Here is a 12217-nt window from a genome sequence, read left to right on the forward strand (position 1 = left end):
CCTACATGTCTGTGTGCAGTATCTGTGTGTCTTTTTGTCTCTCCTCCTCTCTGTTGTCCTGATGCTACTTTGTTGTGACAGGTCTCACAAAGGTTTGTCTCTCTGCAGCTCAGTCTGTCTGTCTCTCTGCTCGTCTCCGTGTGTCTCCCTCTTTCTCTGGTGTCACTCCATTTTGACATTACTGTCGTGACTGCGTGCCGACCTGCCTCTCCCTCTCTGAGTTTCTGTCCGTTTCCGTGTCTTTCCGTCTGCCCTCCCCGGGCTTGATGTTTTTTGGATGTGACAGAAGTCGTGTGAACCTCTGTATCTCTTTATTTTGCCTGTCTTTCTCTCTCCTGCTGATGTTTTTCCATCAGAGTGGTGCTGGAAGTGAAAAAGCTGTACATCTCAGCATAGCAGGGGCTGGACATCATGTACCTGTGAACACACGACCTCTGGCCATGCTGTCACATCTTGTCTCTTCTTCTGTTCTCTTACTCTCTGCTGATATCTCTCAAATATTCTGAAAGTTTGAGAAACTCACCCCAGACAGGGAACTTCAGGGATCTTTAAAGGCCTCTCAGGGAAATGTAAAATAAAATAAAATAAAATAAATGGGCCACTCTGCATGAACGCCACAAACATCTCAGAATATATTTGAAAAGTGTTTCACACAATCGTCTCACGAGCTGGCAGTTTTCAGCCTGACTGGAGGAAGCAGACTGTTTATGCCTTTAGTGGTTGTCTGAGCCGAAAAACAACATTAATAAATCAAGAAGAAATGGATTTTTTTCAGGTCATGGAAGCTCTCTGACTTTATTGAAGAAAGTCGCAGAATTTTTACATGATGGCCTCCAAATGTATTTTCTTGAAAGGCTCCTCAGTGGCCTTGTTAAGCTCATATTAAAATACAAAGGCTACAGTTATCTTTTATTTGTTAGTTGTTTTACTCATTACAGATACAAGACTAGAAAAACAGCATGTGTGTATGGCTGTGCAAAGATTATTAGTTGGGCGGCCTGCAAGAGACACATAATAAAAAAACAGTGCAGCAGAGGTCAAGATGTCCTCTAAAGGTGCAAACATGCGGTGTCCTACATTTCCCATAATGCAACAGAACAGCATCAGCCTTCCTCTCCCTGGTAAACCCACAGCTTCCTGTTTTAAATTTGAAGTCTCCAAACGCCGGCTGAGATGAACCTGGTGACGTCATTACAGCCTTATTTTATTACTCTAAACTGAGCTTCATGTGTAACATCTGTGACGAGCCCCTTTAAATCCTGCCCATCGTTTGACCTTTAAAGCACTAGAAACCGGTGTGTCTTCTCCGGGCAGTGTTATGTGCCTTTATTGTCGGCTACAGTAGCCCACAGCAGCCTGCTCTCTCCACACCCGGCTGGAGGAAGTGAATTATGGCCGCTGGAGGTTGACCGCTCTGCTGCAATTAACAGGCGGAGAGACAGGGAGTCATCTTTACAGTGAGGAAACACTGTAGCTACACCACTGCAGTGGTCAGTGTGAGGTCATGCAGACACACCGCCCTCCTCGCCGTGACCGCTGAGCGCTCCACAGGACAGCTACACCCAATCTGCTGCTGTTAAAGCATTGCTTTGCCCATGATGCATTGAAGAAGGCTGAAAACGCAGGTTCACCGTCACTTTATTTAAATTATAGCAAAGCGCAGACCAGACTCAGTGTTTGGTGCTTCCAGCAGCAGAGGGCGGACGCATCCCCTCCCTCCGCAGGATCAAGTTGCTTTGATCTCTGACATGTCGTTCTCTGTGTTCGGCTCTCTGCTGTCGCTCATCCTGCGCTTTACCCCGTGGCATCAGCATGCGTCGTCATTCTGAGCGTGCATATGTTGCTGTGTGTTCCTGTGAGTCAGAAATCAGAGGAGAAGCCGCTCGCTGTGCTTTCTGTCTGCTGCCTCCGGTGCCTCTTTGGTCATCAGGGAGAGGAGGAGGAGGAGGAGGAGGACAGCAGAGGAGGAAGGAGTGAGTCATGCTAGTTAGACTTTAATAAAAACAACTGCCAGAGTACACAGCCTGGAAGAAGATGATGATGATGATGATGATGATGATGATGATGATGATGAGAGTTCTGGTGTTGACGAAGTGCTGTTGGGTCACTTGGTCACTGTGGAAAGAGCGAGCTGGAGTTCACGTCTAGTACGACTTTCACAGACTGTCGCTTTTCATTTTCAATCCTCGTCATCCTCTCGCAGAGCGAAGAGCTCCAGAAATCAGACCTCTTCCCGGGTTTGACGCTGCAGGTTTGTCCAGTGAGACTGGAGCTGCAGCCTGCAGTGAGCTGTATTTACTAAACACTGTCCAGTGACTTCCTGAAGCTGTCTCCACGGCTGAATAGATTTTATTGACGTGTGTGACTCAGTGCAAGTTAACCTCGTATTATTAAGCCCTTGCTCGCACCGTTGCAGGTGTCTCATCTCAGGAACTTAACGACCCTGAAACTTCTGAGACTACTTCTTTGTATTTTCACCATATTTCACAAACCATCACTCACTATATTATTTATCACTGTTGGCTACCACATCTCCAATTTCCTTATACAATGTAATGGACTGTGGTTTGTTTATCAGCTCCAAGGAATGCCTATCAGGACTTAAACCTGGCTGTTTGAAGTGCACGTTTAAGTGGTGTTGGTCAGCCGGTACAAATCAGGATGGACAGCACCTGGAAGTCCTGGACTTTGAATTTCATCCTCTGATCAGTAAAGCAAAACCCATGAGGGCTGAGTGCTTCAGCATGAGTTGACTGTCCATGTCTGCCTGCGATGTTCTGTCTCTACATGTCTCATAAACTTGTTGTGTAAACGCAGGAGTCCTAACAGTATTCAGTAGATATGGCTTCAGCAGCTGCAGCACATCGAGCTCCAATCGTTAAAATGTCAAATGATGAGGTTCATTTTACAAGGGGAAATGCAGAAGTCACACACACACACACACACACACACACACACACACACACACACACACACGCAGAGGGATGTCTTGCACCAGTGGGACCAGCACCGAAGCCGCTGCCGAAGGAGCTCGCTGTCAATCTCTGAGGGACGAGTAAACTGTGCTGTGCTGCTGCTGGTCTGCGTTTGTACGTCTGTGTGCTGCGTGATGAACAAGACGCGGGGACATGAGCAGAGACAGACGTGAAATAAAGCAGGAGAGTTTATTACTGAGGAGAGATTCATAAAACTGTCTCTCCAAACGCGATCTTCATCAGCAGCCGGGCTCTTGTTTGTGCGAGCCACTGAAATAACTCATCATCTTTACGAGCCTATTTGAGCTCATATCTTTAGCTTGCTGTATGGTTCATCCTCGGTGTTGTCCTTACCTTAATTTCCAGCAGCAGCCTTCAAACAAACCGATGAATCCTCTGTGGAAGTGAGACGATGCTGTTGGAGCTAGCAGCTAGCGGCTAAGAAGCCACATGTTTTTCACAGAGCTGGACGCAAAGTATGTTGCTCCATGTCAGTGGGACGTTTACGTCGTGTAAATCTTCTGTCCTCTAGTGGCCAACAGATGACTTATTAAACTTATTAAATGATGTCCCAAACTGTGAATCAGACCCTTTCAGGCATGAACCTATAGTGTTAGCACATCAGCACCTTCATGCAGTAACACCTCAACACTGCAAACGTCACAGGTGTGATAACCCGTGTGTGCGCTCAGGATGCACGAGCACCTTCAGTAAAAGAATATGAGTTGATTTTTGTAATGACTTGAAGCATGTCTGCAGAGCTGCAGAGGCACAGCTGCCTCAGCGTGATCTCCACTGACAGAGCGGCCTTTTCTGCTGCAGTTACACTCATCACACACACACACACGCAAACGCACGCACTCACAATCGCAACGCTTAAATATGACGAGCACACACTCATGCCAAGACAATGGCCTGCTAATCCTTGCTTCTGATTGGACAAGTCCAGATTACCCAGAGGGCACCAGCTGTCGGGGAGAGGCGAAGCCCAGTTTCCTCGGTATCAGCACACGCACACACACACACACGCCGGCCATGTCTCTGCTCACTAATGCTGAATTAAATGCAGAATGAGGCAAAGTGTTAGCATGTGGCTACATCTGAAATTTGCTCTGGCGCGATCCGTTAGTTCGTAGTCTCTCAGCCGCTGTCAGCAGAGACTGTTTGTCGCTGCTGTCATCACGCCGTAAAAATAGGAATGGGCATTAATCTCAGTGTAATGCTAACAGGCGCTACACAGATGCAGGTAGCCAAGTGCTGCAAATACCTGAATGTCGTGTGTGTGTTTCTTTTTTTAGCCTCTGTTGTCTGTAGCTACACATTCAGGCCTTTGTCTGCAGGGTGTGCAAGAATCCACATTTTAGGCCTTTAAACGTATTGAAAGTATGAAATCTGAACTAAATTCTGAGCTAATCTGAAGCTAAATTATCTTGAATTCAATGCATTAAAAGATCTTTAAGTTGACTTTTTGAACTCTCTGCTCTCACGCCACGATGTACCACAAGTTTCCAACCCTACACACACACACACACACACACACACACACACACACACACACACACACACACACACACACACACACACACACACACACACACACACACTGTATAGCTTTTGTTCCTCATTCCCTCAATCCCCCTGCTCGGTGCAGCCACAGAGGGCCGATCCGGGCCAAACCGAGCCAGTCCAACAATGCAGGGAGAGGGAGGAGACACACACAGGGGGGGAGGAGGAGGAGGAGGAGGAGGAGGAGGAGGAGGAGGAGGAGGAGGAGGAGGAGACCGGAAGCGCTCACTGACACACTGCTGAGCAGAGATAAGAGCAGATCCCGCTAAATACTGGAGTCAAGGGAGGGAGAGATGGACGGGGGGGAGGGAAAAACAAAGGGGAGATGAAGTGAGTTAGAGAGGGAAGAAAGAAAGGAGAGAGGAAGGGAAATGGAAAAGAGGGGAGAGGGAGGAAAATGCTAAAAGGGTTAGAGAGAGAGAGAGAGAGAGAGCTTTAATTTAAGCGCGCTGTGATACAGCTGGAGTGAGAGGCTTTGCATTGGCCTACATTCTCCTCTGTCTGTCTCTCTGTCTGTCTGTCCGTCTGTCTCTCTGCCTGTCTGCCTGCCTGTCTGTCTGTCTCTCTGTCTGTCTGTCCGTTTGTCTCTCTGTCTGTCTGTCTGTCTCTCTCTCTCAACAACACTGATGTTTTTCCTCCCTCAGAGTTTTAACCTTTCATACACAGTGAAGTGTTTGTCAACTCACACATATTTCATGCATTATATATTTTATTTACTTAATTTTGCAATCTGTTGTGTTGTGTGGTTCCACTGTTGGTATAAAATCTGAAAACTCTTGAAGCTTGTTGGGTTGTTTAAACCATCAAACAAACGTTATTGTCATGAGGTAATGCAGCAGAGGCCTTTTAATTCAATTTGTACTTAAACCGCATCAGCTCAGAAAAATGGTATTTTTTATTTTCATGCATTCAAAGGTTTTTAACCAGGAAGTCTCTTTAAATCAAAATCCCTTTTTGTGTAACTGACAAAAGATAACACAGACCTGATGACAATAAGACTTTCTCCTGCTGAAGAAGGGGAGTGGACCTCCACGGCTCACCCACTGTATTTTTAGCTGATATAAATCTTAGACTTACAGTACACACATGTTTGGCCCAAACTGAAGCAGAGGTTTGGAAATCACAGCAGCATGTTTTATTTTTCGTGGGAGCAGGGAATTCATTTCCTGATTGGACGACGTCCTGGAAACAGACATAAAGCCAACATGTTTGAGAGAACAGGCCTCAGTGTGAGGTCACGCGTTTTATCTAAATGTGACCTCGCACGTCTCCGCTTGGATTTCAGAGTTCATTTCTTGATAATTCGCTGTTCATTTTGTCTCCCTCTCTCTCGGCTGTTACGATTCACCGCTGCATCTGCGTAATTTCCCTGAGGGGGTCGTTACGGCGCCTCGGTACCTTTTCTCATCTCTGTTGTTATTTTTTGAGAAACAGCCTGAGTCGTTTTCATTTTTGTTCAGCCGCACGTAAAAACGACAAAAATGGAAAATTCTGGCTGTCGTAATCAGAACTGGGACGACATCAAACCTGTGAGTTTCCGCCCACCCATGGAAACATTTTGGATGCGAACGAGGAACTCTGAATGGAACAAATTACTTTTTGACGAAAACAAAAATGATAAATATAGCAAAACCTGTTTTTGTGTGAAAGTTGGCAAAGTTGGTAAAGAAACAAAATTCAGAACAGAAATGTTGTATTATGAATCAACGATGAGCTGCTTCTTCTTCTTCTACTTCCTGTTCGCCTAAACTGACCCGTCTGTCCTGTGTGTGTGCGCGCAGGGACGACAGAGCGCGTGTGTCTGATCCAGGGGACGGTGGAGGCGCTGAACGGCGTCCATGACTTCATCGCTGAGAAGGTGAGGGAGATGCCTCAGAGCACCCAGAAGACAGAGCCAGTCAGCATCCTGCAGCCACAGACCACCGTCAACCCAGACCGCGTCAAACAGGTCAGTCTGTGCTCTGTCCGTCCACCGACAGTCCAGGAAGCCAGAGCAACTGTGTGTGTGTGTGTGTGTGTGTGTGTGTGTGTGTGTGTGTGTGTGTGTGTGTGTGTGTGTGTGTGTGTGTGTGTGTGTGTGTGTGTGTGTGTGTGTGTGTGTGTGTGTGTGTGTGTGTGTGTGAGGAAGAGGAGGGACAGACGTGTTTGCCTTTGGAAGGACAAACTGTGTGTTTCTGTGATTGAGTTGTGATTTTCTGTTTGAGTGAAGCCGAATGAGGCGAATAAAAAGAGAAAAATGACAAAACCAAACCGACACGTAAACAGACGAGGAGAGAAAAGAGAAAGAGAACGAAGACCTCGTCTGAAACCCGAACATCCACATGCAGAAAGCAGCTTCCTGCTGAGGGAGGAAGTGAGCGAGCTTCCTCGTCTCTCTCTCTGTTTGTCATGGGACATAAAACTCTTCAAACAGTGAGGACATTTTTCCTTGGCTGCGTCTTCCTCGCTGTTTACTGTCAGCCATAACTGCTTTGGCTCCGTGTTGAATATTTATGTGATTACATCATCTTTCCAGTCGTTCTGATGGAAGCTGGAAGTTTTCGGGTTCAGATCCGTTTCCAGGTGTGAAGCGCCTTTAATTTGCATGAAAAATATCAACAAAGTGATAACATTTCATTCCAGACGGTTTGTTATTTAGAGAGAAACTTAACAGCAGGAACTTTTGACGAATGTTTCCACAACGTCTGAAGAGACGTTTCATTTCAGCCGCTCACATGAAGCTCGTTCCGCCGCCGATGCTGCAGCTAAATCTGAGTGCCGATACCAGCTGTGTAATGGAGGACAATTAGTGCAGCCATTGATTGTGATCCCGATCTGTTTAAGTGATTATCATCATTCTCTCTTCATGATCGCTCCCTATTGATTAGTCAGGTCTGGCATTGTTTCCATCTATTGATTGTGCAGGCCTGCTGTGTGGTGCATTTGAGGCCTGTGGGCTTACACACATGATGCGGCGGCTTGAAGAATGATCATATGTTGATTTAAAGACAATATGAATATTGAAAGTAATCATCAGGAAAAACCAAAAAGGTGAAATCTGCTGCAGAGTGAAAAATTAACTCCGTTTTTTAAATGTCCCCAGAAGTTTCAGCTCTCCCTCCTCGTCTCTCGGCTCTGGTATTGCATTAGTGTTGCGTATGTTTTCCCCGGCTGGGATTTCTCATGCTCTGTGATGAGCAGAATTTGGGGGAGGGGAGAGGAGGGGAGGGGAGGGGGTGCTACGCCTTTATAGTTTTGAATAATTATAGTTATCAGATTTGGGTACACACAAACACACACAGTCCTCAGAGAGAGTTTTTTTGCATAGCACACAATTCCAAGGTGTAGTTCTGAGGAGGGTTTTATGCATAATTAATCAGTACCGGGTTCACACACACACACACACACACACACAGTAACTCACCCACACTCGGCCGTCGAGCCCACACACACCCTACAGAGTTGAACTCAAAGGGCTCAGGCAGACAACAGTGTTGAACGTACGGCGTTCTGTTCTTGAACTCGCGGCCTGAAGTACGTTCACGCTGTGGGTGAACGTTCAGCGTCTCCCTCCCGATGCTGAGACGTCGGATGTGTTTGAGGTCAGATCTCCGTGCAGGTCAGACGAGCTTCTCTGCTCCAGCCTCGGCTTGTAGTTGACAGATTCCAGGAAGTTTCTGCTCAGAGCCAAGAAATGCATGACCCCCTTAAAACTGTGAATTATCCATTTTAATCTTCAGATTTTGTGCAGGCGACACTCATTTCTAGTGTTAGCGGCCACTAGATTGAGCCAGGCTAGCTGTGCTAAATTAAGCTAACCAGCTGTTCGCAGTGGAGACGTCAGAGTGACGTCACAAAACCACCGTCCTCGATGTCACCTGTTTGACTGAACACTGAGGCCTGTTGTTCACAGTGTGCTGCTCTTTATTCAGTCTGTATCTTTGCATCATGAGTGTCTGACTGACAGTTGAGTAACGCTGCTCTGGACGAGTCAAGCAGCCGCGGGGAGACGAGCAGACAAGCAGGCTAATAGCTGCTGTTATTTAGACGCTTATAATAGGGGGTGAATCCCCCTGTTGCTCTTTAGGCTATTTATAACGTGCCGGAGAGGCAACTGAATGGACTTGACGACACACAGCAGATACACACATGTTCACACACAGAGAACAAAACCCCCCACCACCAAAAAAAACCTGTTCAGCCCTGCTGGATGCACTCAGGCCTCCACCACCCAACTACAGCTCAGGCAGCCGAGCGGCGATCAAACCCAAAGAACCGGACAGCAGGTCCAAACGATGTCACATGTATTTGAGTGAAGCAGAAAAATGGTCCACAGCTGCAGGAGCATGTTGTATTCAGGCTGTAGTGTGGTCAGAACAAGCATCAATATTTTCATGCAAAATGCTGATTGTGGACATTTTTAATTTCAGTACGTTAATAAGTAACCTTTTCCTTTTCTGTTTCATATAAAAAAAAAGAGTCGACAGAGCTTCTGAAATCACACGAGAAAAAAAATCATTGCAATGTCGGAGGCTGCTTCTATTTTTAGTGTTTCTTGTCAAAATGAATTAGCAGTCCAAAAGGAAGAAAATATGAACATCTAGAAAATCTAAACAGTAAATGTCAAAACATTTTAGTTTGACCCTCAAAGAGCTTTAAAGACGCAGCTCTCACCGTGGAAACCACAGCAACACAAACTCACTTTGGCCTGACGAATGAGCCTCACGTGTAAACACGTGTCCCTGATGGCTGGACTGGTGTCCAGTTTGGTGCAGCCGTCCATCGTCTGCTCTTTCAGGTTGAGGATAAAATGTCTTCTTGTTGTCAAACCGCGGCTGTTGCAGCATGTGTTGTTGGCCTTACTGGTTAACCCCTGAGGGGCAAGAGAAGAAGAGGGTAAGAGAGAGATGTCTGAAGGTTTGTGCAGAAGAGGAAGAGCGCTGAAACAAGAGGCGAGGAGGAAGAGGGAGACAGAGTGTGTGGACGTACAGACAGACACAGAGAGGCCAAACGGAGACAAAGCGAGAGCCTGGCTGGCTGAGTGGGTGACTGAAAGCTGGACGCAGATCTGAACTCTTGTTAGCCGACAGCTGCGGGGTGACGGAGAGCTTCGCTGCAAGAAGCAGCTGCCGATAGAAAGAAAAAGCGAGCGGCGGCGACACTGACAGATGACACGCCGCGCTTCAAGGCCACATAACAGGACGGCAGGCCCGCGAAGAGGATGATTTATGAGCTGAAGAAATTCTTTCACCAGCTCTAATGAGCTCTGACATGACATATGGATCAAGAAAATTTATTGAGGGATTTTATTACTTTTATTACTCTGTTTGTTTTTCCGCCCGTCAAACACACTGTTGTAAAACGCCGTCACAGCACTGTGTTCGCTCTGCAGTTCAGGTGATGGGTGCTGTCAGAGCAGCTGATTGGCACAGTTTGATCGATGCGTCACATGTTTAAGAGTTAGCTGTTAAACTGCGTTTCCTGTGGTAAAAATGCAAAGTTTGAATGGGACCCGTGAGCGTTCCAACAGCGCCGATCGCTCCCATAATGCACCCTCAACATTGATTTCAGGTAATTAGTTTGATTGCTGAGTGTTTGTTTCTATTATAATATAGTGACAGAAGCATCAAAGACTCACAGAAAAGATTAATTCAGCATATCTTTGCAAACGTGTTTCCAGACACAGTTCCACATGTGACAGTGACTGCGTTTCAGTGTCAAAATTAATCTGTAAAAACACAAACTTAGAGTTATTTTTCACCAAAAATGAGGTCTGAGTCGTTCATTTCACTGCTTCTGATGTGTCTGTGGTGCAGATTTTCCAAACCATTGTTGCATTAAGCTGAAATTCAGGCTTATATTCAGACACTGTGTGAAATCCTAAAAACAATCCTCCTCTTTGAAAGGGAGATTTGGATTCTGAAGCAGGAAAATGCTCATTTCAGCAGAGCCTCACTTGGTCTGTGACCAGTCGCTTATGGTGATGACTGTGCGCTGACAGATTCATATTTATATTGACATTAATCCTGTTGATGTGACCTCAGCGGTAAAGGCAACGTGTTTCTGGTCCTTCACTCATGAGTCACAGCCTTCCTCCGCCCGCCTCAGCTCCACCCAGGCTCCATCACGTTGCAGAAATCTGAATTTTCTGACACTTTACTGACACTTTAGGGGCAGGTAATACACCTAAATTCGAACTTCTCGGTGCCCACGTCCATGTTTTGGCTTGCAGGTGCGTGGGCAGCTGGTCTGTGATCTGTTTACCTGCTGGTATATTTGGCGTCCTGTAAATTCAGTCTTTGAGGGGAAGCAGCACATAAACTTCAGCGATCGTTGCATAAAAGCCAAAGCACTCCGGAGACCTCCTGTACTGTGTTTATGTATGATGTAGTGAAGCCTCACCTACTTACTGCATCAATATTGTATTCATATTGGCAGTCAAACGTGCCCTCTCGTCTGTTATTGTTGCATTATGGTGTTTGGAAGCGAGCTGCTGAGCTGGAGCTGCGTCCCCTGTGAGATCAGCTGTAAGTGGATTGTGGTTTTGTTGTGGTGGTGTTATTCTGGGGTTATTTTTGGCTCGGGCTGGCCCATACTGGCCTTTATTCAGGCTGAAAACTGCAGCAGCACCTTGACATTTTTCAGCTGTAATGACAACAACACGGCAGAGCAAAAAAACTAACATTTACACACTGTGACTGTAGTCTGATTGTTTTCCTGGCGCTCCCTTCGGCGGCTTCCTGCGGGAGAAAGGGGCCATTTCCTGTGACCTTTCACCTCCAGCATAAACACCTGTTTCCTACTTCCTGTTATTGCCTCCCAACACAGGAAGTTCACCATAAATGTCAGGAAAACGTGGAGTCTGGCTCACTGTGTCAGATGATGAAGAGGTGGGAGTGTAAGACTTAGTTGGCAAGAGAGAAATAATTCAGCTTCAGCCAAAAAATGAGTCAAATGCACCAACAGTCAGGGTAAGTTCTGTTGTTGTTGCTGATCAATGAATGAATGAAAGAGTGGGGCTGGGGTTTGATAGCATCAGTTGAAGCCTTTCAGATCTCCTAACAACATATATGCATTTCCCTGGAAGCAGCTTCCTGCTGGAGCTGGAAATAACTCCATGAGAGCCGCGAGCATCAACCAGAACAATAAAGTTTTGGAGCCAGACAAACAAAAAGCTGAAGCTCTGTAAAACCGAGTACGGCTGCAGAAAGGTGTGATAATTCTGTGTAGGTTCATCACTGCGAGCAGCCTCTGTCACCGTCACATCATCATTTGATTGTTATCATAGAAATATTGATTATATCCCCTTTAACGAGCTTAAATTTAAAAAAAACAAGTGCACTGCCGACGCATCTGCTCTGCTGCTGCGATCAGGCTTTTATGCTCTGAGCTCTTTTACAGTATGTTCCTTTTTTACCTTCTTACATAAGGTTTTATCTACTCTTTCCTGTCAGTCCTGTGATTTGCAGCCTCTGCCTCGCTGCTGAGTCAGCACAGTAACACGCTCGCTCTCTCCCTCTGCGTCCCTTATCTGCTCCAAACCGCGATGATTGACTATCTGCATCATATCATCTCTGCAGTAATTCACTGTTTTGCACAGATGAGCAGAAGACTCAGGTTCACGTGTGATGGCTTGAATGCACAAGAAATGCACAAGAAAAGTGAGGAGGAGGGGGATTAGCTGGTGTGACGTACAT

At 46.3% G+C, this 12217-nt stretch overlaps 1 protein-coding gene across 2 annotated transcripts in view; it reads left to right on the forward strand.

Moving 5' to 3' along the window:
• nova2 (NOVA alternative splicing regulator 2) overlaps positions 1 to 12217 on the forward strand; it is a 74718-nt gene that overhangs the window by 43303 nt on the left and 19198 nt on the right. For both annotated transcript variants that reach the window (XM_070969647.1, XM_070969648.1), the window contains one exon: positions 6323 to 6489. In XM_070969647.1, the coding sequence (XP_070825748.1) occupies positions 6323 to 6489 (167 nt within the window). The remainder of the gene's footprint in view (positions 1 to 6322; positions 6490 to 12217) is intronic.

Source organism: Chaetodon trifascialis, chromosome 9, assembly GCF_039877785.1.
Source record: "Chaetodon trifascialis isolate fChaTrf1 chromosome 9, fChaTrf1.hap1, whole genome shotgun sequence".
In the NCBI taxonomy this organism is placed as follows: domain Eukaryota; kingdom Metazoa; phylum Chordata; class Actinopteri; order Chaetodontiformes; family Chaetodontidae; genus Chaetodon; species Chaetodon trifascialis.